Below are 19088 nucleotides of genomic sequence, written 5' to 3'. Positions count from 1 at the left end.
GTCAATAAAATGGATTGGGTATATGTCAAATTTAGACACCGCATTGACCGTTCTATAATCCACAAAGAACCACACAAGCCGTCGCTCTTCGGAACCAGCACCACTGGGAATGCCCAGACACTGTGGGATTCTTCTATTACCCCTATTTCTAGCATGGCCTCTAATTCTTCTCGAACCATTTTTGTTTGTGTTCGGGTAATCGGTAGGTACGACTGCTTACCACTACCCCTGGGTTGTTTCGATATGGTGTTTTATGAGGTTCATACGACTGTGAAGGGGGAGAACACGTCTGAATTTTCTTTTCAACTGGGCTATGTCCATGATTTCCGATGGTGAGAGGTGGTGCCGCTATTGGCTTTTAAGTTCACCTCCAGCCCGAGCTCCTCCCTCTCCGGTACCACCGTCGCCAAAGCTATGGAGACCACCTCCCTCCATGGTTTTAAGAGGTTGTGGTGGTAAATCTGATGTGCTTCGCCACTATCCATGCGTTTAACCTTTTAATCAACTTTCTGGACTTGCTGTGTGACCTCAAAGGGCCCTTGCCATTTTGCAAGCAATTTAGAGCTTGGTGTGGGTAGTAATGCAAGGAATTTATCGCCCTGTGTAAATTCCCGAAGCCGAGCCCTCCCTGTTATACAGCCGGGACTGGCATTCTTGAGCCTGTAGCAAAGTCTCCTGTGATAGTTGCCCCAATGTTGGAGTTTTGCTCTCAGATCAAGAATGTATTGAATTTAGGTTTTGCTCTCTGAAGGACCCTCCTCCCAATTTTTCCTCATGATATCTTAGATGCCACGAGGCTTACGCCTATACAATATCACAATTCTGTGCATCTTCGTGCACAAACTTACGAATCATGTTTTTCAGGGTTTTATTAAACCGTTCGACCAAGCCGTCCGTTTGCTTAAATTGAATACATTTAATGCCCAATAATTCGTACAGCTCGTGTAGTGTATAAAAGTTGTGCCTTGATCAGTGAGGATAACTCGGGAGATAATTTTGAAGAGTGCCTCCGCAACACTACGTGCTGAGATTTTGCGCAAAGGCACTGCTTCCAGATATCGCATTGCATAACCCTCCAGAACCATCACAAAGCGATGCCCGACGAAGTCCATGCCAATTCTATCGAAGGGGACCTCGATCAAAGGATGCGGGGGCAAAGGCGCTCTTGGGGTGGCCGGCAGATTCACCAGCTGACATTCACAGCATGCCACACACCATCTGAAATCATCCCCACTAATGCTCGGCCAATAGAAATGGGCAATTAGACACTTTAGTGTCTTTTCCTTCCCTAAGTGACCCGCCATCAGATTATAATGAACCATCTGGATTAACATTTCCCAATGGTTCTTCAGTATCAATAACTGGGTCGTATCTTCCTTTGTCTGAGCGTCCTGCATCACTAGATGCAACCAAACATTTATAATAGAAAAATATAGATAGGCAAGTGTAATGTCTGACTGAAGATGATGACCATCAATCACTCTCACTTGGTCGAAGGCGTGCCTAAGAGTCTCGTCTTGCATCTATTCCAGAGGAAAATCCCCTTTGTGAAAAACTCTAAGGGCTGGGGAAGCCAAGACTTCCCCCTAACCACAGCCTTGACACAATGCTTAAGTCCCCGAAATTGAATCATCATGGTCACTACAGGATAATTGTAGATATCCTCATGCACACACCTTACCTCCTGACTAGCACCCAAAGCCTTGTCTTGAACCAAGCATTGATAGATGGAGGTTTTGCTGCAACCCGAATCCACCATGGCCTGGTATGTATCCCCTTAATACTCACAGGTATGTGATATGTCCCAGCTTGATTGGGGGTGGCCTGCAGCAGATTGGGGACCTGGACCAAATGCCCAGGCTCCACGGCCGTGCTCGTGCTCGTGCTCGTGAAAGCGGGTCCACCACGATGGGAGTGAGAGTGGAGAGGGGCAGGGGAAACCGGTGGGTAGTGCAATCCCTGGAGTCAATGAGCTGAAATGGGAGGGGCTCCTCCCCATTTCCGAGGAGGAGCAACAGCATGGAAAGCAGGAGGAGGAGGGGAGACAGGACAATGAGAGAGAGAGAGAGAGAAGGGTCTTGGGGCTCGCCAGCTTCCAAATATGCCACCATGTGGTCCTCTGCCAACTGGATGGCCGTTTTGAGTGATGCCGGGTGATGGCACTGGACCCACTCTGCCGTCCCTCTCAGAAGTCGAGCGATGAACTGCTCCAGTGCTACCAGATTGATGACAGCTCTGACGTCGTGTTGCTCAGCCAGCAACCACCTCCGGCTGGTGTCCCGGAGCTTGGTGAAGGAGAACGGGTGGCCGTGCTCGCCAATGGTCAGGGAGTGAAAGTGATGGTGCTCGGGTGTCTGGCCCACATGTTGCAGGAGGTTCTCTGTTGGTAACTGCAGTGCCGCAATTTGGGCTTCCCCAAACAGCAGTGGAAAATCTGCATGCCCATCCGCATGCCCCCGCCGTCCACTCAAAGGGCTCCAAGAAGGCGTCCAGATCGTCTAAGAGGCCCATCTTGAATAGTGGAACCTGCGTGTAGGTCACGGGGTCCAGGGTCTTGGTGGCAGCATGCTTCTGGTGCAGCAAGCTCCAGAACATCTGCCGGGCACAATGAATCCGTGCTCCTGTTCGGTGCGCAGCTCAAGAAGGGCTTGAGGAGGGCTCCTCCAGGGGTGAGGGATCTATGGCAGTGTTCTTCCTCCCTTAATCCCAGGTATCGGCACCAGTGTAACAATGTTCACAGTTTAGGAAAAGGAGGAATCGGTAGACTGTGAATCCAGCTCAAACGGTATGTTTTATTTTTTTTTAACTCTGTATTTACGCTTTTCATCTAAGCTTTCGATCACACTATAAAACTATGCATTTCAGCGGACATAAATTCACACAGTCTTTCTCCAGTTTGTGTCTCATATCTCTCTCCTTTGACTGGTGTTTGGCTCGCCCTTAAAGCCTGTCTCCACTCTCACTGAAATGACAAACAGCTGAGACAATCTTTGCCAGGTGATGATCCTTACCATTCTCATCTCCTGATCTTGCTCTTCTTGCTCTCAATCTCTCGTCTAGGTCTGTTAGTCTGACTTCACAAAAAACTGGTATGATTTAATTTGGACTGAAGCATTTACATTACATTTTTTAAAGACAAATTATTGTTTTAGTTTATGAAAATGTTACTTATACGTGTAGATAAAAAGTGCCATTTTTGCCAGTTGAAAAACTTAAAACTGTGACACCTTAAAGAGTGAGACCACAAATTATTAACTAGATGTGTTTGGGTTTTGTTTGGAAAGACATTAATCTCTCCAATCTAGCAGCTATTGAAGTTTTGTAATGTTGACTTGTTTGTTGTGTGTGTGTGTGTGTGTGTGTGTGTGTGTGTGTGTGTGTGTGTGTGTGTGTGTGTGTGTGTGTGTGTGTGTGTGCGTGTGTGTCTTGGCCAAAAATAACATAATCTCATTCCTGTTAGGTTGCCAGCTGTACCAATCATATGGGTCAGGTTTCCATTGTGGCAATGCAGAACTCAAGTCCAAAAGTGACCGAGTGTTTTAACGTTGAATCACGTATTCTCTGCATGACGTATGTGCCCTTGCATGAGCCTTTGGAAAATGGACAGGGAAGCCCTGAGGATCAGAATGCCAATGACACACCAACTGTGTGTTTGGGAATGGAGGAAGGCAGGTGTGTACATCACCCAACATCAGACATCCAACATCGCTCAAAAAGCTAGAAAACTCTGTGCCATCATGGACAGCTAAATTATAGCAGAATGTTTGACATCCTCTCTGCACATAGACATGGATTAATGAAGTCATGTACTGTAAAATGTATGGCACCCATGCAATAGTGTTCTGTTAACCTTGCATGGACAAAATAGTTCATGTCTTCTCTCTTGATCTGAGAAGTTAATTTGTTTCTCTCTTTCAGTATATCAGTATATAAGAGCAGCCAGCGCTCTAAGAAGATCCGTCTGCAGCATTTCTTCTCTCCTGATAAGTCCAGCATCACATGTCTGGTGTATAAGAGTGGGTGTCTATATGCTGGATTGGTCAGCGGTTCTCTGGTCATCTTCTCCAGGGCTGACAGTGAGGTTTTTCTTTTAACACTAATTGCTGTGTGAATCTTGACATGGATTTGATTTGGTTCAATGGCGTATTCTTACAACTTCACATTTTGTGTCATATTTCTTCAAACAAAGAGATAGTTCACCCAAAATGTTACTTGCCTCATGCCATCCCAGATGAGGAAAGATTTTTAAGAATGATATCTCAGATCTGTAGGTCCATACAATGCAAGTGAATGATGGCCAGAACTTTGTAGGTACAAAAAGCATATAAAGGCAGATTTAAAATAAGTGGTGAAATCCTTATCTTCAGAAGTTATATGATAGGTGTGGGTGAGAAACAGATCAATATAAAAAAATATATTTTTTTTATATTCTATAAAACTTCACTTTCACATTCTTCTTTTGTTTTTAGCGATTTACAAGACTCATTGCAGAACGGAGAATTAATTTATTAACACAGTAATAAAGGACTTTCTGTTAGTTTATTTATTTTGCTCTTTTTTTACCTTCATTCTTTTTGTTGTTGTTGTTGTTTTTTCTTTGCTCTTTTATTCTTTTTTTTTTCTTTCATTCATTACTTTTTTGTTTGTTTTTTCTTTTTAGTTTATTTTTCTCTCTTTTTTTTTTTTACCTTAATTCTTTTTGTTTATAATTATAATTTTTTTGTATGATTTAACATTTACATTTTTATTAAAGCACAGAAAAACAAAGCATAAATACACAAAATCAACTTTTAACACCCACTTCCACCCAATGCTCAACATGTTTATTCTCCATATTGATTTCAGCCCATCTTCCAATATACAGTGTCTGGGGCAAATGAAACCTGAGTGCCCAAGATGTCACATACAAAATTCTCAACCAAAACCCTTGGATTTTAAAGGGTTATTTCCCCCAAAAATAAAAATGATCCCATAATTTACTCAAGCCATCCTAGTTGTATATGACTTTCTTCTTTCAGCCAAACACAATCGAAGTTATTTAAAAAAATATCCTGGCTCTTCCAAGCTTTATAATCGGAATGAATGGTACCTTAGATTTTGAAGCCCAAAAAAGTGCATCCATCAATCTAAAAAGTTATCCATATGGCTTCAGGGGGGATAATAAAGGCCTTCTGAAGCAAAGCGATGTGTTTTTGTAAGAAAAATATCGATATTTATAACTTTATAAACTATAATCACTGGCTTCCAGTAACAGCCATCTGTGATTTTGTTTGGTTGAAAGAAGGAATCCATATACACCTAGGATGGCTTGAGGTTCAGTAAATTTTAATAATAATATGATAATTTCCATTTTTGGGTAAACTAACCCTTTATCGCACCCCCAAAAAATTTTGGTTGTATCTCCATCCTCCGATTGGCATCGCCAGCAGTTTGGTGTATCTTTAAGACCAAGCCTATACAGTCTAGAGGGGATCCAATAGAATTTATGTAAAATCTGAATAAGGTGAACCCTTGCATCTCTAGATACAGACTTGTCATTTTTTTTAATCCTAGCACACACTCCCTCCTCCAATACCAAGTTTAAATATTTCTCCCTTAATCTCTTCAGAGAAGTTGAAGCTCCGTCCCCCAGACTCTGAATTAGCAGGGAGTAATACACTGCTGCCTCATGACATGCTTTGGGGGGGTACTCTCAAAAAAGTATGTGTCACAGCTGTAAATACCTATAAAACTGAGATCTTGGAATCCCAAAATGATGACCCAAATTCTCAAAAGATCTGAATACTCCACTCTCATACAGTTCGCTGAGTGTAGTAACCCCCCTCACAATCCACTCTGACCAACAGAAAGGGGACTTGTTGATAAATAATTTGGGGTTCAGCCATATGCTTGAACCCATACTTCCAAACCCATACATTTCCAAAATCTTAAAAAGATAATCCCATTCTACCATATCAAACACCTTTTTGGCATCAATTGAGATGGCAGCGACCAGAGACTGATCATTTGCTTCTGACCACATGAGATTGATGAAACGCCTAATGTTATCAGAAGAGCTACGGCCCCGAATAAATCCCACCTGATCCGAATAAACCCCACCTGATCTATATGTATAAGAGGTGTCATAACTTAATCAGTTAGCCAAAGTTTTTACATCTAGCTGGATCAGGGAAATAGGATTATAAATTTTACACTCGCTTGGATCTTTGTCTTTTTTAAGAATCAGACTGATCCGGGCTTGTGTCATTGTTGGCAGAAGCTTTTAATTCTTTAATGATTCCATATAAACTTCTAACAAAATTGGAGCCAATTCTGTAGCATAAGATCTAAAAAAAGGCAAAACCATCTGGCCTCGGACCCTTGCCTCTAGACAAGGCCTTAATTACCTCGTCAAGCTCCTCCAAGGTTATCTCAGAATCAAGATCATTTTCGTCAGTTTAGAGAGTTCTAATGGTTCCACAAATTTTCTAATATCTTCATCAGTAGACAAAGACGTGGAACTATAGAGATCAAGATAGAACTCTTTGAAAGCATTAATAATATCAATGGATGTGGTAAATATTTCACCAACGGCAGATTTAGAAAATGGTAGAAAAAGACTCCCTCTGCTTTATATATCTAGCTAAAAGCTTCCCGGCTTTCTTGCAAGACAAGATTTGATGAGTCCATCAAAAGATTAAAGTCTCCTCCCAAAATTATATCATGAGGGGTGCCAGCGGCTTGCAACATCCCTTCAAGATCTATAAAAAAGCCCTGATCATCAACATTAGGTGTATAGATATTAGCCAAAATTAGACATTGCCCCTGAATTTCTCCTAAAACAACAATGACTCTTCCTAATTTATCTTTTCTCTGTTTAAGACATTGACTCCCTTGCTCTTACCTGAGCCAGCACTAAAGAAAACATGCAGACTCCATATCTTACCAAATTTTTCAGCTTCCCTCGTGGAAAGATGTGTTTCTTGAAGAAACACTATTTCATATTTCTTATGCTTAAGAAAATAAATAACCTTCCTTCATTTTATGGGGTGCCGCAACCCATTGAGATAACCTACTCATATTAACATTTGACATATTGTTATAATGAAAAATTTTTAAATTGTTTCAAAAGCAAAATTATAAAGACCACATTCCCCATTAGTGCAACAATCAAACTCCTAACTTCCCACTGAACAAAACAAACAGAAAAAAGAAAAACGTGCACATTAACCCTGGCTCCAGCGCGACAACTTTGCCATCGGATTGCTCAAGTTCGGTGATTCTGCACAAATGTTGTAAGGCAAAATTGCATAACAGAAAATACTTTGTAAAACAGACCCCAGCCAACAGGCAGAATAAACGCAAAGATCACGTAGATTAATTCACAGAACTGTCTCGAAGGTATGTTCTTCCACAAAACAAATTCCAGCTGATTTAAAGCCGTTCAGTTTCCTCGGACAGACAAACCATTGTTCAGTGAGCTGACCGTTATGAGTGCAGTAGATGACGAAATCACTCTAATGTCCTTTAAAAATATTCCACAAAAAACAAACTCCAGCCAACAGGAGGCATATGCAAAAAGATCAAACAGATTCATCCACAACTGTCCCGAAGCAGCGTAATTCCACAAAACAAGCTCTAGACGCTAGGCAGAACCAGCACGAAAAGTAACAAAACAGGCATCCTTGTTCCTAGGATGATCAAGAGCCAAACTCACTCGGAGGCCGCATAAAAAAATACATCATGACTTACTCAGCCGTCAACTTTATAAAAGATGTCCTTTATGTGAGCATGTAGATATTTTGTGGTCATCCATAGTGTCCATTCTCAATTTGGCCAGGAACTTGTAAAAACTATTTTCCGTCAATGCAAAAGTTTCTTGAAGGAAGTGACATTCCAAAAAACAAACTCCAGCCGCTAGGCAGAGCCAACGCAAAAAGAAACAAAAATGGTGCCCAGCTTCCTCAGACAGTTGAGTCACTGAACAGTGAGTAAGTCCACTAATATAAGAAACATAAAATGGCTTACTCATTCCAATGTATTTATGAAGGAAAGTGCCAGTTTGGGACATGTAAAAACTTTGCTGCCGTCCCTGGTGTTTAATCTCAGTTTGGCTGGAAAAGTGATCTTCCGTTGATGTAAGAGTTTCTTACGTTCCTTGAACTGAACGTGTTTCACTCGACAAATTCGTAAAGTCAGGGAACCAGAAAATATTGTGATTCTTCCAAGAAAGCTTTCCTTTGCTCCTCTCCTGGTGCAACACGAGATCTATTTTAGGATGATCTCAGAATTTTGGCCAGAATTGATCGGGGCCTGTCTCCCTCAGCTGATCTGCGAGCCGGGACTCTGTGAGCTCACTCAAATTCCAGTTTATGGCCTGTTATGTCGAGCAGACTCTAGAAAAGCTCGTCAAAGAATTTCACCATATATCTGCCTTCTTCATGCTCAGGAATACCAACAATCCGTATTCCAATTTGTTATTCCTTCGGCTCATATTTTCGAAATATTCCAGTTTTTCCAAAATATGTTCCATGTCTGTTTTGGATATGGGCAGATTTGCAGATAATTACATTATAAAGGCCTTCATGCCTTTTTGTTTTATTTCATTTTCCTTTTTTGTCATTTGTTCATTTATTCTTATATTTCTTTCTTTCATTACTTTTTTGTTTGTTGTTCGTTTCGTTTATTTCTTTTGCTCTTTTTACTTTTATTTTGATTCACTCTTTCATTCATTTGTTGATTCATTCTTTCGTTCTTCCTTCCTCATACTATATTTTTCCTCTTCTCTCCTTCCTTTTTCACCAGGGTCATCAGCCCATAACTGAATGTGAATTATGGATGAATTTCAGAATTTTTTATGCATACATTTTAGATCTGAATCTACAATTTTTGATCTGGATCTAAAATTCCCCAAAACATCCCAATCCTCAGGACACAATATTTCAGTATTTTGAAAAAACCTTCTTTGCAGTCCCTTTGGAAGGAAAGTGAGACATTAGAAATATTTTTCCTCTTCTCTCAATAATTCTTTCCACAGCTGTTTTTTTTCCTTTCGAACACTCATATTCCATTTCACTCTCGCTCTAGTTTTTTGCTGCCTGAGACAGATATTTAGTAACTATTTTTGTGATATATCTTAGTTCTCTGATTGATTGAACTGGTTGTTTCAGCACTAACTAATAACACCTCTGTTGTGTTAGAGTGAGCCATATCATATATAATGAGCAGTATTATATAAATACTTTAAAATTACTCTAAACTATCACTATGCAGGGACGTACTGTAGTGCCAGATCCACAAGTGTTGAACTGCTAGATAGCACAGTTATCTTTCAGAATGGTCTTCGATATTAAAATAGTTTTGCTTTTTCTGAAGGAAATACCAGTGCTTGCTAGTCAACAAAAGGATTTTAGATTTTAAACTCTGTATTCTGTATAAGATGAAATGCTGAATCAGAGATTCTTCACTGTTACCATAACACCCTGCATGTGCCAGGATTCTGTCAGCTGTGCATGATAATTAACACATAAAAACACTGTCTTTGCAAAGGCAGCTGTAGATGGTTAAAAAGATGGAAGAAAGAATGACCAATCACAAGTCAGTATGCAAATGCATAAAAAATGCAAAAAAGGACTTTTTTTTGGGACAAAATTCAAATAATAAAAATATTTAATGACTGTCAGTTAGATTTCGAATGACCAAAATTCTCTTAATGAGTTATTTAAAAAAGAAATTTAAGATTAAAGTTTAAAATTAAGTATAAAGTTTACAAGGTCCAAAAAACAACAGAAAGTTTGAAAGAAGTCTATACGGTAAAGCGGTAAAAGCAAAAGTTTAATACTGAGAAATGTCAATGCAGTTCTGCCTTGCAAGAAGTTTAATTTTAATTTTCAATGCCTTAAGCTTTTTTAAGTAAGATTAGCCATTTTGGAAGTACTAAGCAGTTCCAGATGAAAACACTAATATAACACAATTAGATTGTCATCTGAAAACTCTGGCTTTGAATTCATTTTGTGTTCAGATGAATGAGTAGGAAGTAAACAAATGCAATGGAAAGATGGCCTTTAGTCAGTTACGTTTGTGTCCTCATTTCAACACTGGTGGTCTGACAGCCTTGTTCATCACAGGCTCTCTATTAATGAGATTGCAACAAGCAGAGAGAGAGAGATCGGGGAGAGTTTGGAAATGCTGTGTAGGCGATGGTGTTATGTAATCAGAGCCTCTTGAGGCAAACAAACTGAATAAAAAACAGTTCAAATATGCCTCAGGATAGGAAGGTACTGGCAGAAACAGACAGAGTATCAATGTGGAGATTGTCATTGGTCAGTGTAAATGTTATTACACATTTACAAAATAATAGCATTCTTTCTTTTTCTCTTGCTTTTCTCTCTTTACTCTCACAATTAATATTTTTATCCCTTCCTTATTCAAGCTCACACACACACGCACACACACATACAGTACAGTGGCAATTTCTACTCTGAGGTGGAGTGATCAATGGTTTTCAGGTCTCTTTTCAATAGTGAATTAAACACTCAACATGCCTCCATTCTGCTCTCTGAATAATGTGAGGTCACTTTTATTTCAGCTAAAAACACACATACTTGCACAATAGCACACATTGTAGGTGAGCAGTGTGTGCTTAAGAGGATGTAGCTATCTGCCCTGCCTCTTTGTGACAACATTGCTGTAACCAGTAACCTGATTTCTTCTCGCAAAGCCTTATCACAATACAAGAAATATTCTTTACCCCATTTAGAAGTCAATTCAATTTCATTTGTATAGTGCTTTTCAAAAATACCTTTTTTTTTTTTTTTGTTACTCAGCATTACAGAAAAATGTGTCTAGTGAAAGTGAGCTAGCGAAAGGCTGTTGCTAGAAAAAACAAACCATTAGATTTAGGTTTAGGTAGAGGAGGAAGAAAAACAGTAGGAAGATCCAAACTCATACTCCTCTGGCAAGGCACACATGTAGATGTATTGTATACACTGTTGCCAAATATTATCTAATACATACAGGAGGATGTGTAATACAAGTAAACTGTTGATCTGAATAATTTATTGCATTATTAAACATATTAGAAAAACAATGTTCAAATTGTATGGATATTGATTGCATAATTATTAATTTATGGTCTTTGAAGTCCTTCCTATAATGGTTGGACAGATATAGGCAATGGTCAGTAAAGCATCCTTCACTAACTAGCTAGTATAGGCTTTAATTAGCTGTAGGCATAGCTTAGCAACACAGATTAGGTGAAAGTGAGGTATGCAGAAGGAAACCAGGGGCCTCATTTATTAAGATGTTTGTAAGTGATCCTAAATGTGAAGGTATGTCAATTTCCTAAATGTTCCTACAAGTGATTTATAAAACGTCCGTACACCCGAAGAACTGTTCCTAAATGCAACCCACTTTTTAAATTGCAATTCATCTTAAAAACTTGCGCGCACTGCCTTCATAATGCCCACAATTATCTTAATATGGTGAGACGGAATGCAATAAAAGCACATGCGCAAATGTATTCTTTCATTAATTTATTCATATGAAATGTTCTTGTGCGGTTAGCCAGGTTTTCTAAAAGAAAAAAGTACGTTCAGCTACCAGTTTCTGCTCATATAATGTAGCCTATTTAACAACTCATCATCAGTTATTAATTTTTATTATCAATAATAAACCCATTCATTGACTGGGTTTACTGTAAATTTACACCATTCTTGAACCAAATGTCCACATTGTTACTAAACATTTATTCCAAAAAGAGCTTTGTACTCCTTTACATATAAAGAAATATGCATAGTCTACATGGAAAACAGTGTCTGACTTATCATATCTGTATTTGTATCGCTAAAAGTCAAGTCAGTGCTCACTGGTACACCAGAGCGCAAGCACAAAAAAAACATTTATACTGATTTTCTTCATGTCACTTCTCTCTCTCATAGATGGCTCTTGGGTGGAGTCAGGGGCCCGGGTGCTGAAGCTGGGGGTGCTGCCGGTGAAAGCACTGCTGGTGGTGGGTGAGCATGCCTGGGCCTCATCAGGAGGGCAGATCTTCATTGTCAGCACACAGACACACACTGTGGAGGTAGCACAGCACATTCACACATTTTTGCTCAAACAATATTTAAATCAAAGAAGAAATTACTTTGATTAATTAGATTTGGCATAGAAGCTAACATAATTATGATTGTTAAAGCAGCAAATGGAACACCAGTTCACTATTCATTTTCATGGTTTTGAAAATAAAACACATATGGGTATCTGTATACAGTACAAGGTCATGTATTGTATATTTAGCACTGTTCAACAAAACACATTAACATGTTATAAGAATCAGTGTTCCTCTCTGAGAGCTCATTTATGTATGTATACAGTATGTATGTATGTATATATATGTGTGTGTATATATATATATATATATATATATATATATATATATATATATATATATATATATATATATATATATACACTAATCAGCCACAACATTAAAACCACTGACAGGTGAAGTGAATAGCATCGATTATCTCATTACAGTGGCACCTGTCAAGGGGTGGGCTTCATTAGGCAGCAAGTGAACAGTCAGTTCTTGAATTTCATGTGTTGGAAGTAGGAAAAATGGGCAAGCGTAAGGATCTGGACATCTTTGACAAGGGCCAAAAAAATTTTATTGTTAGATGACTGGGTCAGAGCATCTCCAAAACGGCAGGTCTTTTGGGGTGTTCCCAGTATGCAGTGTTTAGTACCTACCAAAAGTGGTCCAAGGAAGGACAACCGGTGAACTGGCAACTGTGTCATGGGTGCCCAAGGCTCATTGATGCATGTTTGGAGCAAAGGCTAGCCCGTCTGGTCTGATCCCACAGAAGAGCTACTGTAGCACAAATTGCTGAAAAATTGAATGTTGGCCATGATAGAAAGTGTCAGAACACACAGTTCAGTGCAGCTTGCTGCGTATGGGGCTGTGTAGCCTCAGAATGGTCAGAGTGCCCATGCTGAATGTCCACCACCAAAAGCACCTACAATGGGCACGTGACCATCAGAACTGGACCATGGAGCAATAGAAGAAGGTGACCTGGTCTAATGAATCACATTTTCTTTTAGATCATGTGGACGACCTGGTGTGTGTGTGTTGTTTACCTGAGGCAGGCCAGGGGAGGCAGTGTGATGCTCTGACACGTACCACCTACCTAAACATTGTTGGAGACCACGTACACTCCTTTATGGCAGCGGTATTACCTGATGCAGTGGCCTCTTTCAGCAGGATAATGCGCCCTGCATCACTGCAAAAAAATTTCAGGAATGGTTTGAGGAACATGACAAAGAGTTCAAGGTGTTGAAATGGGGGGTATTGACGTTGACTACCACCCCTGGAGTAGTGAGTTCGTATCTAGGGCATGCTGAGTGACTCCAGCCAGGTCTTCTAAGCAACCAAATTGGCCCGGTTGCTAGGGAGGGTAGAGTCACATTGGGTAGCCTCCTCATGGACGCTATAAAGTATGGTTCTCGCTCTCGGTAGGGCATGTGGCAAGATATTCATGGATGCCATGGAGAATAGTATGAAGCCTCCAAACACACGACATCTTCACATTAACACGCTCAACAAGTCACATGATAAGATGCGCTGATTGATGGTCTCAGACGTGGAGGCAACTGAGATTTGTCCTCACCACCCAGATTGAAGCGAGTCGCTACGCCACCACGAGTACTTTGAGCACATTGGGAATTGGGCATTTCATATTGGGGAGAAAAGGGGAGAGAAAAAAAGGTGTTGACTTGGCCTCCAAATTAACCAGATCTAAATTTGATTGAGCATCTATGGGATGTGCTGGACCAACAAGTCTTGGACCAACAAGTCATGGAGACCCTACCTCGCAACTTACAGGGCTTAAATGATCTGCTGCTAACGTCTTGGTGCCAGATACCACAGGACACCTTCAGAGGTCTTGTAGAGTCTATGTCTTGATGGGTCAGAGCTGTTTTGGGGGCACAAGGGGAACCTACATGATATAAAGCAGGATATGATATTGACACCAATCACCCACAACAGCCTAATATTGTGTAGGTCCCCTTCGTACCGCCAAAACGGTGCCAACCCGCATCTCATAATAGCATTCTGAGATGATATTCTTCTCACCACAATTGTACAGAGTGGTTATCTGAGTTACCATAGGCTGTTGTCAGTTCGAACCAGTCTGGCCATTGTCTGTTGACCTCTCTCATCAGCAAGGCATTTCCATCCACTGAACCACGGCTCACTGGATGCTTTTTTGTTTTTGTCACCATTCTGAGTAAACTCTAGAGACAGTTTTGTGTGAAAAGTCCTCGAGATTACCAGTTACAGAGATACTCACACTTGCCCATCTGGCGAGTGTCAGACGTGTGACTCTGCTCTGCGCACTTTGCTAGTTTTTAATAATTTTTATGTCATAAACCAGTGAGGTTCGATACACTGTTTAATAACTGTTCTAAATATCCTCGGGTTCTGGAGACATTAAAAGACACTTACATGCTCAAGCTGATAACCCTGCCAGGGCCGCATACCGGGTACTCAGTTTGGATGGTGCGATGGGAGAAATTCAGCGTCAATAGTTGAGCATGTCGGTGATGCTGACGAAGGTTGTAGCAGACTTAGAAAATCTTGCTGTAATACGTTGTTCAATTATGGCCACAGAGATGAAAGTTGGTTACAAGATTGGGGGATGTCAACAAATAGATTGATTTGAGTCATCAGAGAGGGAATTAGCTGCTAACCCAGTGTGTATGAGAAAAGTTGGAAGACCTTGAGAATCGTAATCGGTGAAACAACATCCGAATTGTTGGAATTCCTGAGAATGAAGAAGGCCGAGATATGGTAAAATTCCTAGACGAGCTCTTCCCGAGTCTGCTCAACATAACAGACCATAAGCTGGAAATCGAGCGAGCTAACAGAGTCCCAGCTCGGAGATCCGCTCAGGGAGACGGGCCCTGACCAATTCTGGCCACATTTCTGAGATTATCAGATAAAGATCTTGTGTTACGCGAGGAGTAAAGGAAGGCTTTTTTGGAAGAATCACAAAATGTTCTTGTTCCCAGACTTGTGAATTCGAAAAGAGAGAAACGTGATCAATTCAAGGAATGCAAGAAACTCTTGCATCGACGGAAGATCACTTTTGCACTGATGTTTCCGGCTAAACTGAGAATAGATACTAAGGATGGCCGCAAAGTATTTACATGCCCCAGCAAGCATTGTCCTTCATAAAGTCATTGGAATGAGCAAGCCATGGTGTGATTCTCACGTTGCTCCCAAGTGAGCCTGACTCCTAGCGGCTGGAGTTTGTTTTGTGGAATTTTTTTTGGAGGACATTGGAAGGATTAGTTCATCTGCTGCACTTATGAAACAGCCGGCTCACTGAACATTAGTTTGACTGCCCGAGTAAACTGAACAGGTTTTTTCTTTATTTATTTATTGATATTTATTTATTTTTTGTGTGTGTGTTTGTTCCGCTAGAGGCTGGAGCTTATTTTGGGGAGGAAAACACCTTCTGGACTGTATGTGGATGCATAATTAATCAGGGACAACTGTGCAGGTTTTGGGGACTATTTGGGGGTGATATTAGTTAACATTTAAAAGTTATTGGGGGTTATAGTTATGTTTTAAGTTTAATGAGAATTATGTCTTTTTATGTTATGATATGGGTTTATTTTTAGTTAACCTGGGTGAGACTAGTGTTCCTTTGATTTTGTTGTGAAACTGTTTCAGGTGAAATTGGTAATGACAAAACCCTTTGGATCTTTTAGATAAGTGAATCTAATGCTTTGGTAATAGACTCTGATTTGAAGTGTGCAATATGCTAAGCAATGACGGTTGGTGAAATCATGTGATTATGGCAATGTGATACACATTTCAAAGCACTGATATGAAACAAATGATTCATTAAAGTGTGAAAGCTGCTAGAGATGTGTTTCTTAATCGTCTCTTGTTCAGTTTGCTGAAGCCTGACTTGTTGATTGCTTGAGCAAGACATCAGTTTGATCAGTATTGTCTATCAGGAACAGGAAAACAATGACTCAAAGCAAATAGTAGTCACCCCTCAGTCAATTCCCATGTTATACTACTATTAATGCATGTATTTTTATGTCAACTAAAGTTCAGTCGAGGTGTAGGCTAAATCTGGGGTCCGTGAAAATCACCCCTCCTTTTCTTTAGTTAAAGTGAGTGAATGAAGGCCATGAGGAATGGGGGTTTAAAGGCAAAAATATGAAGCTCATAATTTTATAAAAGCACACATAAATTGTATTGTTAAAACTCGTGTATTATTTGATCTGAAATGTTAAAATCATAGTTTTTACAGTCATTTAAGGGTTTGTTGACATTACATCGTCATGGCAACGAAGCTGTGAAATTGGATATAATTTTACTCAGAAAAGTAAGCGAATTACCATGTTAACACAAATACTTTTTATATCTTGTGGCTATACTTTTGAAACAGTGAGTATTTTACCATTGACAGATTTGCCCCATTCATTGTAAGTGCCTCACTGTAACTCTGATTTAGTTTTTGTTTTTTTTCCTCTTTTTTCCTCAAATGCTGTTGATTGATCTTTAGTTATGTTGAACCCGGAATATTCCTTTAAAGATGTTTGTGGGCCTATATTATCATGATCTAATGGTGTAATGTACCTTAGAGTTAGCCCTTATCTAATTAGTCCTGAGAGAGTGCTTTCTCTTTTTCTATCTCTTTCTCTTTCCACAACATAGGGATAGAAAATAATATTAAAGCCATGTGTTCCCTCCCTTACACATGTACTACCTCACACACTGACCTGTTATCCAGACAACGTCTGCTCATTATAGTTCGGCAGCTCTGCTTATATGTGAATAAAAGTAATGTTATGAGAGTTCTTGAAAGGAATAGCAATCAGTGATGAAAGCAGTAACTGGTATTTCAGATTTGAACTGTTACGCAGTCAAATACATTTGTTTTATAAATGGCTTCTGCGAAAGTGTATCATCCAAATTGTTTCCCTTTTTTCCAGTGTAATCCAGAAAACATTCGCGATGGGTCTGTTTCGCTCATGGGACTTAGAGCCCTATGTAAAATTGATGTCTGCAATCACATTGCCTGATATTTTGTTTTATCCAGCCAAAATGTCTATAAGTTGTAGTATATCAAATCTAAATGGCCTCCTCCTTTCCTTGGAGTGGAGCTAGATGGACGAGAATCTATTTTCCATTCATCTTTTCCAGAAATTAAGCCAAGCAGACTCCAGTCCAGTATAGTCCCTGATGCAAGTGGACAAATAATTTTATTTTATACTTTGCTGATATGATTTATGCTTGAAATAAATTATAATCAGCTATGAAGTCATATTCATATAAATGAACATTCTTGTAATCATTTATCTATACATTCATGTCATCAATGTACTTGATAATACATAAAATGTATGCAGGGATATTAAGTATTTATTTTCTTATTCAATGTTCAGTGAGTATGTTTTATTAGTCATGATACCTACCTAAGTGCTAGAGTTAGTCATAGTTATGATAAAAACTGTTATGTCTTAAATAATACGGCTTATGCAGTTTTAGGCCCTGGGTGTCATCGAGACCCAGACTGAATGTTATTTTTCCCTGCTAGAACAAAAACATTGAGATAAACCAAGCTTGCACACAAATTTGTATTATATAGTTTCAGAAAAATCTTAATCCTTTCTTTTGGGTTATATCTTTTAAGACCTTTTTACTCAATATTCAAAATGTATTTCTTCAGTGTTCATTACAATTGATTTTACTTCATTAATTAAATTTTACCAATTAAAATTGTTATTCCTTCTATGAACTATCTGATTTATTGGGGTTATTTCCATCTGCTGATCACCTTGCATCAGTCTTGCATCTGCATTTTTGTTTGTGCCATGTGCAAAAATTGTGTGTATGTTTGTGTTCGTGTGTAGGCTATTTAAATAAATATTCTAGGTTCAATTAAAATTAAGCTCAATCTACAGCATTTGTGGCAAAAAGAAAATTAGCACAAATATTATTTTTGACTCGTCCCTCCTTTCCTTTAAAAAAGCACAAATCAAGATTGCATTGAGGCACATACAATGGAAATCAATGGGGCCAATTTTTTGAGGGTTTAAAGTAAGAAATCTAAAGCTTTTAATTGGTACTTAAATTAATTATTTTGTTAAATCTCATGTATTATTTGAGTTATAAAGTTGTTTAAGTCATCTTTTACGGTCGTTTTAAGGTATTTGGGTTTATGTTGTTATGGCAACAAAGTTGTAAAATTGAAAATAACTTCACACAGAAAAGGTTAGTAAGAGATGTTAACGTACATATTGTTAATGTATTTTGGCTATACTTTTCAAATAGTGAGTATTTTTACTTTTACGGATTAGCCCCATTCACTTCCATTGTAATTGGCCCATAGGAGTGTTGGTGGCGTAGTGGGCTAAAGCACATAACTGTTAATCAGAAGGTCGCTGGTTCGATCCCCACAGCCACCACCGTTGTGTCCTTGAGCAAGGCACTCAACTCCAGGTTGCTCCAGGGGGATTGTCCCTGTAATAGGGCACTGTAAGTTGCTTTGGATAAAAGTGTCTGCCAAATGCATAAATGTAAATTGCCTCACTGTAACCCAGATTAAAAAAAAATTAGGAAAAACAATTTTTGTGGTAATCGACATTATGCTACAAATACTGTTAATTAAGCTTAATGCACATTCTTTTCTCTTTAAAGCATGTTCTCTTTTCCATTGACAGCATCAGTTAGAGGCCCATCAGGAGGAGGGGATGATCGTGTCACACATGGTGGTGGCCGGGGTGGGGATCTGGATGGCATTCAGCACTGGCTCAACATTACGACTCTTCCACACAGAGACCCTTGACCACCTTCAAGACATCAACATCGCCACAGCTGTCAACAATATACTCCCAGGTATATTACAATGCATCAACTTCCAAACACTTAACAACAGGGGTTAGTGGGGGCCTGGGTAGCTCAGCAAGTAAAGACGCTGACTACCACACCTGGAGTCGCAAGTTCGAATCCAGGGCATGCTGAGTGAATCAGTCAGGCTTCCTAAGCAACCAATTGGCCCGGTTGCTAGGGAGGGTAGAGTTACGTT

The 19088-nt window shown here is 39.5% G+C and overlaps 1 protein-coding gene across 3 annotated transcripts in view; it reads left to right on the top strand.

The window, feature by feature from the left end:
- LOC127656838 (rho guanine nucleotide exchange factor 10-like) overlaps positions 1 to 19088 on the top strand; it is an 88760-nt gene that overhangs the window by 48728 nt on the left and 20944 nt on the right. For all 3 annotated transcript variants that reach the window (XM_052145327.1, XM_052145326.1, XM_052145328.1), the window contains 4 exons: positions 3461 to 3672; positions 3919 to 4076; positions 11919 to 12061; positions 18724 to 18898. In XM_052145327.1, the coding sequence (XP_052001287.1) occupies positions 3461 to 3672; positions 3919 to 4076; positions 11919 to 12061; positions 18724 to 18898 (688 nt within the window). The remainder of the gene's footprint in view (positions 1 to 3460; positions 3673 to 3918; positions 4077 to 11918; positions 12062 to 18723; positions 18899 to 19088) is intronic.

This window comes from Xyrauchen texanus, chromosome 16 (genome assembly GCF_025860055.1).
Source record: "Xyrauchen texanus isolate HMW12.3.18 chromosome 16, RBS_HiC_50CHRs, whole genome shotgun sequence".
In the NCBI taxonomy this organism is placed as follows: Eukaryota; Metazoa; Chordata; class Actinopteri; order Cypriniformes; family Catostomidae; genus Xyrauchen; species Xyrauchen texanus.
Note: the sequence above shows the minus strand (reverse complement) of the source record. Positions and strands in the feature narration are given on the sequence as shown.